Source organism: Lissotriton helveticus, chromosome 1_1 (genome assembly GCF_964261635.1).
Source record: "Lissotriton helveticus chromosome 1_1, aLisHel1.1, whole genome shotgun sequence".
NCBI classification, from domain to species: domain Eukaryota; kingdom Metazoa; phylum Chordata; class Amphibia; order Caudata; family Salamandridae; genus Lissotriton; species Lissotriton helveticus.
The window spans coordinates 1,356,816,909-1,356,834,351 of record NC_136057.1 but is presented as its reverse complement, the minus strand read 5'-3'; the positions used below and the strand labels follow the sequence as shown (position 1 = coordinate 1,356,834,351).

Sequence of the window (17,443 nt, the reverse complement as noted above, 5' to 3'; positions counted from 1 at the left end):
GAAATAAGAATCTGGAGGCAAGCACTTGATAAAAACAGAAGAAATGTAAACAAGCCCTGTCACAGAACTTATGACCATGTTTACACTGCTCAATGATTCTGCTGCAGAAATTTGCCTGGCACTGCCTTTGTTAATACTTCTGTCTCTAACTTCAACTGGCGAATATTTTACAGGAGCTAGCTTTGCGCTGAAGGATAGAAGCTTAGTTTTAGCTGTTTTCATAAGCTTCTGAATCGGCCAAACATTCAAGAGTATAAGTTTAACTGACGCTGTCTTGTTCATATAACATGACTTTTCTCTTCTAACTAGGTGGTTTAAGCCATCTAAGTATCTCCTCTCCCAGATTCCATACCTCACTTCCTGGGCTCTTTCTTTGCAGCATTCTCCTTTGCCAAAGGTTTCCACACCCAGGTCTTGGCCCCTTATCTTTGAGGCTAGGGCCCCAGTATTGGCGAAAGTAAGAGTTTAGCGGTCATTAAAGATATGCATGTCTCAGCACTTGATTTGGAGCAACTTGTTAATCCAAAAATATATTGGTCTCATTAACCTGGGCTCATAGTTGCAGCCTTTTTTTGTTTACGGTCTCATTTAGCCTGGCTGTGTAGAGAGGGAGTGAGAATATTTAATTGATGAATTGCACCCCCTAAAATCAATAACAGACTTTAAAAACATGTAAGACTTCACAGTTTTAACGGTGTGAGTAAAATAAATGGATATAACCAACTCAACATGCTCTACTAAAGATGCATTACTCATGAAATTGTGTAGCACAGCTCCAACCGACCAGAATTTAAGATATGGAAATTCTCACTGAAACTCAAGATTTAGGGTCTGAATCAATGCAAAATCTCAGAATCTATATATACCAAAATGATTGTCTGTCTGTCTGTCTGTTTGTCCTTTATGCATTACTACACCATTCATACGATCACCACAAAACTTTGGTAAGTAGTTGAGTACACTCCCGCGAAGGTTTCTGGCATACATTTTTTTAAAATATCGGACCCCCAGGGCCCTCATAATCTTTTGAATACTGATGTACGTACGCACAGGACGGAAAAACAAAAAATCGTGTATCCACAAGCACTCGACTAAATAAATAGAATTAAAACACCATTCATCCGATCGCCATGAAACTTTGGGAAGTTGTTGAGTACACTCCCGCGAAGGTTTCTGGCATACATTTTTTTTAAATATAAGCCCCCCAGGGCCCTCATAATCTTTCGAATACTGATGTATGTACAAGACCGAAAAACAAAAAATCGTGTATCCATAAGCACTGAAATAAATAAATAGAATTAAAACAGCATTCATCCGATCGCCAGGAAACTTTGGGAAGTTGTTGAGTACACTCCCGCAAACGTTTCTGGCGTAACATTTTTTTAAATATCGGCCCCCCCCAGGGCCCTCATAATCTTTCGAATGCTGATTTACGCACCAGACGGAAACACTAAAAATCGTGTATGCACAAGCACTCGAATAAATAAATAGCATTAAAATGACACTTTGAAATGTTTTCCATATAAAAATGAAGTTTCAATAAAAATGACGCAATGTAAATTGAATGTTATCATAACGAGTTTCCTTAAATTTCCTTTCTTCGGAGATCGCAGCAACGCACGACGGGTAAGCTAGTAATGATATAAAATGTAAAGACTGCACTTAAAAAATGACTCTAAATCTCTGACACATTTCACCCCATTATAAAGGCCTTGAACTAGGTTTGGAATAGCGCAAGGGGGTGGCTAATAAAAATCTATTTAAGTGTTGCAGCAATTAATACACTTATGTGAGGAAAGTTCTTATAACATTTTAGCTTGGCGTTTTCACCTTTTGAACTGTTAACGTGGAATATAAAAAATGTTAACAACTATATGACTTGTAGCTTGTGGTTTTCTTTAGGGATGAAATCCCTTCACAAACCACTTGTGTAGGAATTGAAGGGACTCTATTTTTACTGGAGAGGATGCAATCTTGCCTCTTGTTTGAGAGGTGTCTTGGCACAGATTTCTTCTGCTTCAGGAAAGAGCACGATATCTGATACTTTTATTCTAAGTTGCAGAGATAGTATTACTTTAGTTGTTGCAGACTCACCAGGATGCCATTCCTATACATAAAAGCAGTATAAGTGATTGTAATCTATGCTTACCCTACTCTTCTTAAATTTTCTCTCTACAGTCTGGGGCAAGAACAAAGTGCTGTCTGCAGACAATGGGACTTCAGCATGGGGCGAACCAGTGGAAAGTGCATCGGGTTGGGGTGATGGAGAAGACTCTGGGCCGCCGACTCCTAGTTGGGGGAGTGCTCCCTCTAGTACTCCTAACACCATGAAAACTGGTAAGTACCCCATAGTGCAGTAGGCACTTTGCTGCTTTCACAGCATGTTTGACTTGATAAGGGAAGAAGGAATAATTGTTGATGCTTTTGGCCAGACTTCAGCCTCATGGTTGTAATAAAATATTTGTGTTTGACTGCATAGCCTTCAGTTTAAGATTATTCACTAGCACTGGATTAGTCCTTATCAATAAACTTTTTTTTTCTAAGACCATAATATTCCAAAAGTCTTAACAATATGATTTAAGATAGTTTGACGCTCTAATCAGTCAAATTTACTAAACAATGAATGAAAACGCATATTCAATAAATAATCATAGATGATCTAACACTAAGTAAATCTGAAAAAATATCTTTCAGTTTAAATCCTACTCCCAGTTCTGCTGATAATTTGTCTAGTGTATGCAGAGGGTAGTCACTGATGCCCGAGGCTCTTTCATATAACCTGCCAGATATAGGTGGATGCTACAGTGCATACCTCTGCTAATTGTAATTGTTATAAAAGCTGAGTTTTGATCCACATTGTCTAACATGGCACTCCCTTAATAGGGGTTTTGAGGTTAGTTCTCAGGGCGTCATAAAATGGACAACTTAGTACATCATGTATTGAGCTGAGGTTCTGTCTCGGGGGCAATACACTAGCATTCTCGACCAGGCATTCCATTCGGCCTCTTAGATTTTACTATTCTGTGAAATATGTAGAGTCTAAATCTTGTTAGTACAAACCTATGTTGTATTTTCTGTTGGGAAAATAAAGCTGTAAAACTTTGCATTTTAACAGAATAGTGTGTGAGGGTACACTAACCTCATGATGATCTAAATTATGTCTACTTTAAAGTCCTGAAAGCACAGTGACTTATTCCGCCTTAATGATCTGGGTTATCAGTGCTGGGACTGCAATAAGGTTGGGTCTCTGTTGATCTACCTAAGCCAGGGAATTTGTGGTAAGTCAAGTGTTAGACAGTCCTGCATTATCAGTCTGTTAATCTGGGCTTCCTGCTTCGTCCTGATCCTATTCCACAAAGAAAGAGGGTAGTGCCTCAAAAGGTCTTCCAAAAAGGGCATTCCCGGTTCTTTTTTGACACGGACGTTGAGCAGGTAGGGGGACTGACAGCAGTCTCCTTAGACAAGCATTTTGGAGGCCTGTAGTTTGACATTATTAGCAACCACAGGGGCTGTCCAAAAAACCCCGAACCCGGGACAAGCAATCAATACACCTAACAATAGGTTCAGGGAGAAGAAACACAAATTAAAATACTTCCAACAATTCAAAGGAAGAAACAAACAAACAAAAAAGGAGATGAAAGAAGTGGTTAAAGAGGCCCTTTAGAACAAAGTACTAGTATCAAAAATCACATATTTATTTTGTCATATATCAACAGTTTCTTAAAAACAATTAAAGTACAAATGTGCTCAAGACAAAAAATGCTGGTATACAAAAAAGGGGAAACATACAAACCAGACAGGTGGCATACATAAACATTACATATCGGGATAAAGAAACAACATGAACATAGGTATTGTGTCCTTAATTCAAATTGAGCCACAAAGAAGCGTCGACGGCATTTCGACCGATATATTATTGTACGGTCATCTTCAGGACTTGGAATTATTCTTGAGCAATATTTATCTTCAGTTTAAAACCGAGGAAGACCAATCTTTAATTGAGGTCATCCAAGGATACTTTTAGTGGCACATATAGCGGATACAGACAACCTTCATTGAACTGACGTCACAATGTCAAGGCAGTGGCCACAAAATTTCAACAAACTGCTCGCCTCATAGTTTGGCAATCCTCGCAATTCAGGCAGCCCAGGGTTTGCAAGCTTGCTGTTGGTACGAACGCGGAATGAACCACAGCGCAGTTTTGGGCTTATCCTCCCTAGCAGCGAGTCTGGGATATTCGGGCTATGATTCCGATCTTTCAGCCCTATCCCGGGTTTCGATCAGAATGAACCTGAGGTACTGGGCCTGATGGTCTCCTGCATCCTCCTGGTGGGCTATGCCACGTGGCATATGCAGGTTCTGCAGTGGGACCTGAAGTTCCAGTGGGCACAGCATAAGGGGAATCTTTCCGATTGCGTCCAGATCTCGGAGGCCACTGTATTACAAGCAGTAGTGGCTAACTAACTGGGATTGGTTCAACTGCAGGTCCCTCTCCCTTCCCCCAGCTAGAGTTTACAGTGGTGACAAATGCATCACTTCTGATTGGGCTGCCACTTGGGGGAGGCGGAGATCAGAGGCCTCTGGTCTCCGGCAGAGTCCGGGCTCCACATCAACCTTCTGGAGCTTTGGGCACTCCGTCTTGCACTGAAGGCATACCTTTCTTCTGTCAAAGGGAGAGTAGTGCAGGTGTTAACGGACAACACCACCACCATGTGGTAGTACAACAAATAGGGCGGGGTGGGGTCGTGGACCCTATGTCAGGAGGCGCTTCGTCTTAGGAAGTGGCTGGAACATCAGGGCACATCCCTGGTGGTTCAACACCTGGCAGGTTCTTTGAACGCTAGTGCGGACGAACTCACTCGCTGGTGCATGATGGATCACGAATTGCGTCTTCACTCTGAGTTGGTGCAAAATCTCAGCAGTGGGGAGAACCTTGGTTCGATCTATTTGCCACCGAAGAGAACGCACAATGTCAGCAATTCTGCGCGTTGTAATTTCCAAGGTGGCACTCGATAGACAACGCTTTTCGTCGAAAGTGGAGTTGTGGTCTTCTATACGCCTTTCCGCCTATACCACTCCTGCCTAGAGTGCTGAGGAAGAACAAGCACAACCGGGCCCAAGTCATTCTTGTGGCCCCGTACTGGGCATGAAGAGTCCGTTATCCTGAGCTTCTGCACATGGCCATCAATACTCCGATTAGACTGCCTCTTCGGGAAGATCTTCTGTCGCAGCAGCAGGGGACGGTCCTCAACCCGAACCTGTCCAGCCTCCACCTCCTTGCGTGGAGATTGAGCGGCAGCAGTTGACAGCGTTCGACCTTCCTCCCGAAGTCTGTAATGTTATCTTTGCAGCCAGGCGTCCCTCCATAAAAACAGTATGTGCCCGTAGTTGGAACTAGTTTGTGTGCATGGTGCGCAGCAAAGGCTGCGCATCCCCTTTCTGGCCCCCTTTTCAGAGGTTCTCCTCTTCATTCTTTCTTTGGCATTTTCTGGGAACTCTAAAAGGTTATCTTTCGGCCATTTCGGCCTTTCTTCTGCTTCTTTACCAGCCTTCTCTTTTCAAGTCCCCTATTGTAAATTGCTTCCTTAAGGGCATTACTCACTTGTTTCTTCCAATTCCTTTCGTAATGCTCCAGTGGGACTTAAACCTCGTTCTGACCTATCTTATCTGCGCTCCTTTCGAGCCGCTACATAACTTTCCTCTCAGACTTCCGACTTTTAAAACTGCCTTTTTGGTTGCCATCACCTCTGCTTGCAGGGTGAGTGAGCTTTAGGCTCTTTCTTTGAAACCCTTTCCTGACTGTTCATCCGGACATGGTTGTCCTTTGCACTAGGCCTTCTTTCCTTCCCAAAGTGGTTACCTCTTTCCGCATAGGACGGACCTTCACTTTGTCCACCTTCTATCCACCCCTGCTTCCTTCTAAAAAGGAAGAGAGGCTCCACCGTCTGCACCCAAAACGTGCGCTTTCATTTTACCTAAATCGCACACAACAGTTCCTGGTGGATGACCAGCTCTTTGTTGGCTACGCAGGCACCAAGAAAGGCTGGGCTGTTCACAAGAGGACTCTCTCACACTAGGTCGTCTTGTGTATCAAGGCCTGTTATTCTGTGGCCAAAAAGGAACCTCCGGTGGGGCTGCGTGCCCATTCTACCAGGGCGACAGCAGCTACTACTGCATTGGGACGTGGTGTTCCCCTGCAAGACATCTGTCTGGCTGCCACGTGGGCTTCGCTGCACTCTTTTGCAAAGCATTATTGCCTTGACAGTCCGGAGAGACCGCTTCTTTGGCCGTTCTGTTCTCCGTGACTATGGTGTAATCTTGTTCGCAGACTCACCACCGGGGTTGGTATTGCTGTGGTATCTATTCTAAGGTAAGGAATCTATCACTAACGTGTCTCTAACAGATGCACAAGTTACTACTTGTCTAAGGATTTGTTCGAGGCATGTGGGCTGCTGAATTCATATCTTGTGCATAGATCGCCGCCTAGTGTTGGGTCCGGATGATTGCACTTTGTTGTCCTGGAAGAGTCTTCGAAGCATCACAAGATAGGTGACTCCTCCCCTGGACTACAGTACGCATGGGCATCTTCTCCATCCTCAGATTGTTTTTTTCCGCCATTGGGTTCGGATGTTATTCCTTTACTCCAACTTCGGAAACCGATACTAACTACTTTTAAAAGCCAATAGGCCTTCGACTTCGACGTTATTGTTCTCGTTCGGTACTTCTTGACTCGACCAACCTCTCCATCTTGATCCGGTCGTTGACGCGGGCCGTTGGGCCTTTTCGACGCCACGTGGGTCTACTGTCAATGGAAAGGAGCCCATTCAAAAGGTGCCCACAATGCCACTCCAAATTCCCGCATACTGACAAGCATACAGTATGCAACAAGTGCTTATCACCAGAGCACAACGAACAAAACTGCCCAGCGTGTGCCCAATTCTGTTCGAAGAAGACCATCCGGATTCGACGGGCCGCTAGGCAAGAGATGCAGCGGTCGGCACCGGAACCGGAGAACATCTTCGATGATGAACGCGACCTCCCAGAAGCACAGGGCTCGGACCTAGAGATCATCACCGCCAAGGACCAGTCAGACTCCGATGACGAGATTCCACCGGGGCAAATCGTGAGTTCACAGCCCCCAACACCGCTTATCCCGAAACCGAAGGCCCTGATCGAAGCATCGCCTAAAGGCCTTAGCCGAGATCGAAAAACACCTTCAGAAGCCCCGCCCTCCGGCTCGGCTCAGAAGACCAAATCAAAGCCTTCCGAGAGCCCAGGACCAAGTAACGTTCCCCCCAAGAAGGTAGTCGAACCCAAAAGAGTTGTCGAACCGAAGGTCGCCGACCCAAAAAAGGCAGTCGAGCCAAAACTCATGGAAGCGAAGAAGGCCGTTGAGCCAAAGGTCGTCGAACAAAAGAAGGTCGACCAGCCAAAGGGCGTCGAGCCGAAGAAAGGTGTTGAACCACAAAAGGTCGTCCACCCCAAAAAGGTTATCGAGTCGAAAGCTCTCGATCCAAAGAAAAGCCTCGACCCTAAACAGGTCATCGATCCGAAAAAGAGTGCAACTAAACTAAAGCCAGTCGAACTGGACCAAAGAACCTGACCCTAAAAAAGGTGTCGAGCACAAAAAGAACGTCGACCCTAATAAAGTCGCCGAACCAAAAAAGACTGCCAAACCAATAAAAGACGTCGAACCAAAAAAGGTTACCGATCCCAAACCGACAGTCGAGCCGAAAAAGACTCCAGAACCAAAGGCCCTCGAGCCAAAAGGTCACAAGCAAGTCAGTAAACTAAAAACATCAGCGCCAAAGCCACGGACAGTGGAAGAGGAACTCTTTCATCCTGATCCAGAATCAGAGGAACAATCAAAACTGTATATAAACCCTGAAACCGGCAAAGTGACCATCTATTACCGGAAAAAGAGACCATTGGACACGGATACTACTTGCCCTGTACCACCAAAGAAAAAGGACTTCTGGACATCTCCCTCTAGGTCTTTTACTCCTCCTCCTTTCTATCCTAATATGCCTTTTGTGCCCTACTCTCCTACACACTCAGAATACAATGATGAGGATAACATGGGGGAAAATTTTAATGACCCAGAGGACCCACAGGCTCAGGATGACACATGGGATGATCAAAATGATCCATATGACACACAATCCATCCCTGACACCTCCCCATACCCTACTAAGCTGTCGCCTACTGACGACACCATTGTATTTAACTAACTGCTAGATAGGGCAGCAAAATACCACAAGCTCGACATGCACACTGACCCAATAGAAGAAGATTTTCTATTTGACACTTTTCCAACCTCAGAGAAAAATGTCAGGACACTTCCTATGCTAAAAGGGGTACTAAAAGACGCGCCTGACATATTCAAGGATCCAGCCAGGGCACGGGTGCACAATCCCAGGGTTGAGAAAAAATATATGGCGGCCCCTACAGACCCTACTTACATTAAATCACAATTGCCTCTAGACTCACTGGTAGTAGCAAACGCTCGCAAAAGAGCCAACTCGCAAACAGGAGACGCTCCACCTCCTGACAAAGAGTCTAAAATATTGGAGGCCTCAGGGAAAAGAGTGGCCTCACAAGCTGCTAATTCATGGAGGATCGCAAACACACAGGCTCTCCTAGCTCACTATGATAGGGCGCACTACGACCAGCTTGAAGGTTTACTGCAACACCTGCCAGAACCTTTCAAAGCTCAAGCTAGCGACCTTATGCAGGAAGGCAAATTTATAACTAATGCTTCCATTAAATGTGCACTAGACGCAGCCGACACAGCAGCCAGGTCAGTTAACACTAGTGTGTTACCACGCAGACACGCGTGGCTACGCATCTCTGGTTTTAAGAACAAGGTGCAATCCACCATCCTTAACCAACCAGATAATCAAGACTTCCTGTTTGGTCCTGCAGTAGATACCATTTTAGACAAAATGAAGAAAGATACTGAAACTGCAAAATCTATGGGCACGCTGCAGTTTCAACAACATAGACGTTCCTTTCGTAGGTCCTCCTACAGAGGCGCCGCAATAGGCAACACTTCACAGACTTCCTCTGCATACAAAAGCAACACTCAAAGCTCCTTCAATAAGGGCTCCAACAGGGGGGTTACAGAGGCAATAATAACAAGGGCAGAGGACGTGGTGGCAACAACACCAGAGCCTCCACTGCCACCAAACAGTGACTTCATCACACTCCCTCCAGACCATTTAACACCAGTCGGAGGCAGAGTCAAACAGTTCCTACCAGTCTGGAATGCAATTACCACAGACAGGTGGGTGAGACAAATTATCCTGTATGGTTATTGCCTGGAACTCACTTCTACTCCACCCAACATACCTCCCAGACAACGTCCTATGTCCAAAGAACACATCACCCTGCTACAACAAGAGGTCAAGTCCGTGCTAGAAAAGAGAGCCATAGAACCAGTCCCTTTTCAACACCAAGGAACAGGAGTATACTCATTATACTTCCTTATTCCCAAAAAGGACGGATCCCTCAGACCAATATTAGACCTCAGACCTCTAAATCAAAACATACTCTCAGAGCACTTCCATGTGATTACTCTGCAACAAGTACTCCCATTACTCCAGCAAGGCAACTTACTAGCAACATTAGACCTCAAGGACGCATATTTTCACATACCTATACATCCAGCTCACAGGAAATACCTCCGGTTCACAATAGAAGGTCAACATTACCAGTTCAAGGTTCTCCCCTTCGGGGTAACCACAGCCCCAACACAAAATGTTTATCAGTAGTAGCTGCACACCTCAGACGGCAACACATCACGTGTTTCTATACCTGGACGATTGGCTCATAAAGGCAAACTCATACCAGCAGTGCGCAAGCCATACGTATCAAACACTCCAGCTGCTACACAGCCTGAGTTTTTCCATGAATTACCCAAAATCACATCTACAACCCTCCCACATACAACAATATTTGGGAGCTACAATAAATACCTCTCTAGCAAAGGTATATCCAAATCAATCAAGTATAGCCAACATCCAGACTCTCATTCAGAAATTTCAGCCACAACACTCTTTGCCAGCTCGAGTATTCATGCAACTAATAGGCATGATGGCCTCCTGTATATTCATTGTCCCCCATGCCCGACTTCAAATGCGTCCACTACAGGAATGCCTAGCACGGCAGTGGAACAAAGCTCAGGGACAATTTAAAGACCTAGTGTTGGTGGACAGTCACGCTTACAACTCTCTGCAGTGGTGGAGCCCACAAAACCTTTCCAAGGGGCGTCTGTTCCAAGAGCCGGTTCCACAAGTAGTACTAACAGCGGACGCATCACTAACAGGTTGGGGAGCCCATTTGCTACAATACACAGTCCAAGGGCTCTGGACAATCAAACAAAGGAGACTACATATCAACCAACTAGAGTTGCTAGCAATATTTCTGGCAATATTTCTGGCACTAAAAGCATTCCAAAGCTACCTTGCAACAAGGCTGTGTTGATCCGGACGGTCAACATGACAGCCATGTACTACATTCAGAAACAAGGTGGGACACACTCTCCACAACTGTTTCACTTAGCACAGAACATATGCAAGTGGGCAATTCCCCAAAAAAATTTCTCCTAGCAGAACACCTGCCAGGAAAAGACAATCAAGTAGCGGATCTACTAAGCAGACACAGTCAACAGCTACACGAATGGGAGATTCACCCTCCGGTTCTAATACCATTCTTCCAAAAATGGGGGCAGCCAGAGATAGATCTGTTTGCCACAAACGAAAACTCAAAATGCCAGTGCTTTGCCGCCAGGTTCCCACATCCACGGTCACAGGGCAATGCGATATGGATGAACTGGTCAGGCAGATTTGCGTATGCTTTTCCACCAGCTCCACTGATTCCGCTAGTGGCACGCAAACTACGTCAGCAGTCATTCACAATGATCCTGGTTGCTCCCACATGGGCGAGACAACCATGGTACACAACGTTCTATAACTCTCAGTAGTTCCCCACCAAAGACTGCGCCTAGCGCCCCATCTTTTAACTCAGAACCATGGAGAAATCAGGCAACCAGATCCCAATCAGATGAACCTAACGATCTGGCTCCTGAGGTCAGAGTTCGGATACCTTAACTTACCTCCTGATTGCATGAACATTATCAAGGAGGCAAGACGGCCAACTACTACAGCATGCTATGCAGCTAAATGGAAACGATTTGTAATTTACTGCAACAATAACCAAATCAATCCATTAGATGCTTCCATCCAAACCATAATCTATTACCTCTTGCACCTTCAAAGATGCAATCTAACATACTCTTCTATAAGACTATATCTTGCTGCTATAATAGCATATCTCCAGAACAGACAACATCTGTCTCTGTTTAGGGTACCACCAATCAAAGCTTTTATGGAAGGTCTTAAAAGGATAATCCCTCCAAAGCACCCACCTTCACCAGTCTGGAACTTAAATATAGTACTTACCAGACTTTTGGGACCTCCTTTCGAACCACTCCACTCATGTGAATTACAATTTCTAACATGGAAGGTGGCATTTCTAATTGCCATTACCTCCTTCAGGCAAGTAAGTGAGCATCTGAAAGAGACACGTTAGTGATAGATTCCTTACCTTAGAATATCCCCAGGCGTCTGACTGGATCCAGAAAATTTTGCGTAGCAATACCCCTGCGCGCCGGCAGGCGTCGTCCGCGTCCGTCGTCGGCGTCGTTAGCGCCGGAATGACGTCGTCGGAGTACTTAGACGCCGCCCATGCGCGCTGACGTCAGTTCTTCTTTTTTCCGAGCCAGCTAGCGCAGATCCGGAGAAGCTCTACCCCTTAGTCATTTTTTGACTAAACATTTTAGATCTTTTGATCATTTCTCTACTCGAGTCTTCGACTCTAGTGCCCGTAGGGATGCCCGGGTTTAAACCCTGCTCCAAGTGCGACCGACTGATGTCGGTTGCCGCCTGCCCCACACCTTCAGGTCCCTGGCCATGATGCGACGCCAGAGGAGGTCGAGCGGTACCTCATGGCCATGAGGTCCCTCCCTCCTCAGCCAGGTCCCGTGGCGCCTCCGGGCCCAACGGCGCCGGCTGGAGGGCCTAGCGGGTCGGGTGCTTCGGCTCCGACGCCGTCGGGTGCTCCGTCCATCACCACCCCCTTTTGTACCGCTTTGGCCGCCATAAGTGTGGCAGGGTATGCTCAGACGTGAGTCCCTTGCTCACTTTGCCACTGGATTCAAGCAAGCCGAGCTGAAGACGGCTGGAATTCCAGAAACCGGTCCTCGGAAGCTTGTTTCCGGTCCAGGGAAGGCATGGCTTGGCAGTTCGGGCTGGACTGTTCCCATGAGGCACAGGGTCAGACTTATTTGCATATAGCCATGACTGAACTGGGGTGGCAGAGTGGGCTAAAGAACGGTGATGGATCAAACCCAGATCTTTTGACTGGGTGTGAGTGTTTGATTGGTTCAGATGCTCCGTCCATCACCACCCCCTTTTGTAATGCTTCGGCCCCGGCGCCGCCAGCGACTTCGGTCCCGGCGCCGCAGCACCTCACTGGATCCGCTTCCGGGTCGTCGCCGGTCGACCTCAAGACCGTGCCGGCCCTGCGGGTGTCGCCCCCGGCGCCCACTATGGACGCCGTCCCCAATCCTCCCTTTGGTCCGGCTCTGGTGCCGGAGCGGCGCCGCTGGGCGCCGCTCCCGACGGCCTTTGGAGATTTCTATTTTCACAAACCGGCCCCGTCTGTTGACCCTGATCTGCAGGAGATGGGTGACGAGGGTTATTGGGAGGGGTCTGTGGACCCTCTGGCACAAGAGTGCCAGTCTCAACAGGACTGGACATATGAGCTTAGGGAGGCCAGTGGAATTGACACTTCGCCAGACACTGGATTTGTCTCCCCTCCCACCGTGGATACGGAGGAGGGGGCTACTTACAGTGTAGTGTTGACGCGGGCGGCCAAGGCCTTACACCTTGAGCTCCCCGTCGCGGCCGTGAGGACTAACCTCCTCACTGAGGTCCTTAAACAGCAGGCAAGCTCCACTGAGCCTCTGCTGCCGTTTAATGAGGCCTTGTGTGACGTTCTTGTGGGCACTTGGTCCAAGCCCGCCACAGGTCCGCCTGTGGATAGGAACGTGGCCAGACGCTACCGCCCGGCTCCGGGCGACCCTTGCTTTTTATCCACCCATCCCACCCCCGAGAGCCTGGTCATCCAGGCCTCCACTTCCCAGACCGCATTCCCGACGGCTCCGCCCGATCGGGAATCCAAGAGGTATGAACAATTCGGGAAGAAAGTGTTCTCGTCCCTGAGTTTGGGGCTGCGGTCTGTCAATACCGCATGTCTCTTTGGCCGCTACACCCACACCATGTGGGACACGGTCGCGGACGTGCTGCCACAATGTCCGGAGGAGGTCCGGGCTAAACTCGCCCTAGCCCTTGTGGAGGGCCGAGATGCAGCACGATATTCCATCAGGTGTGGGCTGGATACCACGGACTCACTGGGCAGGGCTATGGCAACGACGGTGGCGGTTCGACGCCACGCCTGGTTGAGGTCCGCCAACTTTTCGTCCGATGTCCAGGCCACTCTTCTGGACATGCCGTTCGATGGCCGTCGCCTCTTTGGCGACAAGGCAGACCATGCGCTTGAGTGTTTTGAGGACTCCAGGGCTACGGCCAAGTCCTTGGGCCTCTCGGCCACACGCCAGCAATCGGGTGCCTTTTGCCCCCACACGTGCTGCCAGCCACGCACCGCAGAATGTTCAACAGCATGGTGGCGGGCGTGGAAACCGCCGTGGCGGCAGTCGGGGACAACGGCGAAGCCAGTCCACACCTTCCCCCCCCCCCCCCCCCCCCCCCCCCCCCCCAGCTCCCGCCTCAAAACCTTCCTAGTCCGTGTTTTCAGGCCCATGTGACGCCAGTGGGGGGGGCAGGGTTCGCCATCACCTCTTCTACTGGCGCACTGTCACGTCGGACAGGTGGGTGCTGCAAATCGTCTGAAGGGGCTACTCCCTCCCCTTCGAGGCGACCCCTCCAGCCATGCCACCGCAATTCCACCGCGTGTCGGGGGGATCACTTACAACTTCTGCAAGAGGAAGTCACGGCCCTCTTGGCCAAGGGGGCCATCAAGCGCGTTCCTGGGCCAGAAGTAGGGTGTGGTTATTACTCCCACTACTTTCTGGTACCCAAGAAGGGCAAAGGGGGCCTATGCCCTATCTTGGACCTACGGAACGTCAACGGCTTCCTCCGTAAGGAGAAGTTCAAGATGCTGACTTTGGCTCAGGTCCTAGCTGCCCTAGACCCTGGAGACTGGATGCTAGCGTTGGACTTGCAGGACGCTTATTTTCACATCCCCGTCCTGCCGGCCCACCGGCGTTACCTGCGGTTCACGGTAGGCCACGAGCACTTTCAGTTTACCGTGCTCCCCTTCGGCCTTACCAGCGCCCCACGGGTGTTCACGAAAGTGATGGCGGTGGTCGCATCTCATCTGCGCAGGTTAGGGGTGTCAGTCTTCCCCTACCTCGACGGCTGGTTGTTGAAGGCGGGCTCGCCCCAGACAGTCGTCAGCCACCTCCAGACTACGGCCTACCTCCTGCACTTGCTGGGGTTCTCCATCAACGTGCCAAAGTCGCACCTGTGTCCCTCTCAGAAGCTTCTCTTCATCGGAGCGGTTCTAGACTCGGCGCAGTTTCGGGTTTATCCTCCCGAACAGCGGGTTCGGGATATTCAGGCTCTGATTCCGATCTTTCAGCCTTTATCCCGAGTCTCAGTCAGGTTCACGCTGCGGCTTCCCGGGCATATGGCCTCCTGCATCCTTCTGGTGCATCACGCCCGGTGGCGGATGCGGGCTCTGCAGTGGGACCTGAAGTTTGTGGGCCCAGCATCAGGGCAACTTGTCTGATCATGTCTTGATCTCGGAGGGCACTGCAAGGCAGTTGCAGTGGTGGCTCACGGACCGCGATTGGGTCAGTGGCAGATCCTCTCCCTACCCCACTCGGAGCACATGGTTGTGACGGACGCGTCCCTCCAGGGCTGGGGAGGCCACATGTGAGAGGCGGAGATCAGAGGCCTCTTGTCTCCGGCGGAGTCCCGGCTCCATATCAACCTTTTGGAGCTGCGGGCGATCCGACTAGCACTGAAGGCATTCCTCCCCTCTGTCCGGGGGAGTGTAGTGCAGGTGTTCACGGACAACACCACCGCCATGTGGTACTGCAACAAACAGGGCGGGGTGGGGTCGTGGACCCTATGCCAGGAGGCTCTGCGGCTCTGGCAGTGGCTGGAACATCAGGGCGTGACCCTGGTGGTTCAACACCTGGCAGGTTCTCTGAATGCCAGGGCGGACGAACTCAGCCGTCTGTGCATGATGGATCACGAATGGCGTCTGAACTCGGACGTGGCGCAATGTCTCTTTCAGCAGTGGGGAGAACCTTGGTTAGATCTATTCGCCACAGAAGAGAACGTGCAATGTCATCAGTTCTGCGCGTTGGAATTTCCAAGGCGGCACTCGCTCGGAGACGCTTTTCGTCGCGAGTGGAGTTGCGGTCTATTGTACGCCTTTCCGCCTATACCACTTCTGCCCAGAGTGCTGAAGATCAGGCGCGACCGGGCCCAGGTTATCCTTGTGGCTCCGGACTGGGCACGAAGATACTGGTATCCCGAGCTACTCAGCATGTCAGTCGATCCCCCGATTCGTCTGCCTCTTCTGGAGCACCTTCTGTCGCAGCAGCAGGGGACGGTCCTCCACCCGAACCTGTCCAGTCTCCACCTACAAGCTTGGAGATTGAGCGGCGGCAGTTGAGGCCATTTGCATTGCCTCCTGAAGTCTGTAATGTCATTCTGGCAGCCAGGTGTCCCTCCACAAAGTCGGTATACGCCTGCAGGTGGAACAGATTTGTGGCATGGTGCACAGCAAAGGCTGTGGATCCACTCTCTGCACCCCTTGCTGAGGTTCTCCTCTTCCTTCTTTCTCTTGCCCAGCAGGGCTCTGCTCTGGGCACTATCAAGGGGTACCTTTCTGCCCTTTCCGCCTTCTTAAGGCTACCTGATCAGCCTTCCTTGTTCAAGTCCCCAATTGTAAATAGGTTTTAGAAGGGCATCACACACATGTTCCCTCCTGTTCCTTTTGTGATGCCCCGGTGGGACTTGAACCTTGTACTTACTTACCTAATGTGTGCTCCCTTTGAGCCGCTCCATAACTGTCCTCTCAGTCTTCTTACTCTGAAGACTGCTTTCCTGGTTGCCATCACCTCTGCCAGGAGAGTGAGTGAGGTCCAGGCTCTTTCTTCCACACCTCCCTTCCTCTCTGTCCATCTGGACAAGGTTGTGTTGCGGACAAGACCCTCTTTCCTGCCCAAGGTTGTCACGGCCTTCCACATCTGGCAGTCCATTACCTTGCCCACCTTCTTTCCGCCTCCGCATCCCTCGAAAGAGGAAGAGAGGCTCCACTGTCTGGACGCAAAACGTGCGCTCTCTTTCTATCTGGATCGCACACGCCAGTTCCGGGTGGATGACCAACTCTTTGTTGGTTACGTGGGCGCTAAGAAGGGAAAGGCGGTGCACAAGCGGACCATCTCTCGGTGGATCATCTTGTGTATTCAGGCGTGTTACTCCTTGGCTAAGAAGGAGCCCCCTCTTGGATTGAGGGCTCATTCCACTCGGGCCACGGCCACTCCCACTGCCCTGGGCCGAGGAGTGCCCTTGCAGAACATTTGCCAGGCAGCTACGTGGGCCTCGCTGCACACGTTTGCACAACACTTCTGCCTGGACAGCCAAGTCCGGAGGGATGGCTTCTCTGGCCGTTCCGTCCTCCAGGACTTTCTGGTGTGATTATTGGTTCGCAGACCCACCACCGGTATTGCTGGGGTATCTATTCTAAGGTAAGGAATCTATCACTAACGTGTCTCTTTCAGATGCACAAGTTACTACTTGTGTAACAATATTTCTGTAAGAGACATTAGTTAGTGATAGATTCCTTACCGACCCACCCATCCTCCCCGTTCTGCGAACCGATATCTAGGGTTACGGTCATCCCCTTTTAGGGCCCTAGTTTCATGGCACCAGTGTTGGTTCCATCATGGCTCTGCGTATCTGGCGCGGAAAAGCTGTGTATCAGAACTGACGTCAGCGCGCATGGGCGGCGTCTAAGTATTCAGACAACATCATTCTGGCGCTAACGACGCCGACGACGGACGCGGAGCCGTGGACGACGCCTGCCGGCGCGCAGGGGTATTGCTACGCAAAATTTTCCGGATCCAGTCTGACGCCTGGGGATATTCTAAGGTAAGGAATCTATCACTAACTAATGTCTCTTACAGATATATCGTTACACAAGTAGTAACTTGTGCTACAGGCACTAACCATCCAAGAACCTTTTATGCAAATACATGCTAGTAAGGTAGTACTTCGCACTAACCATAAGTTCATGCCAAAAGTCATATCCACTTTCCATATCAAGCAATCCATAGAATTGC

General features: G+C 49.3%; 1 protein-coding gene across 13 annotated transcripts in view; it reads left to right on the top strand.

Annotated features, from left to right (window-relative positions):
- TNRC6B (trinucleotide repeat containing adaptor 6B) overlaps positions 1–17,443 on the top strand; it is a 1,174,734-nt gene that overhangs the window by 669,155 nt on the left and 488,136 nt on the right. For all 13 annotated transcript variants that reach the window (XM_078683361.1, XM_078683372.1, XM_078683380.1 and 10 more), the window contains one exon: positions 2,179–2,337. In XM_078683361.1, coding sequence (XP_078539487.1) covers positions 2,179–2,337 — 159 coding nt within the window. The remainder of the gene's footprint in view (positions 1–2,178; positions 2,338–17,443) is intronic.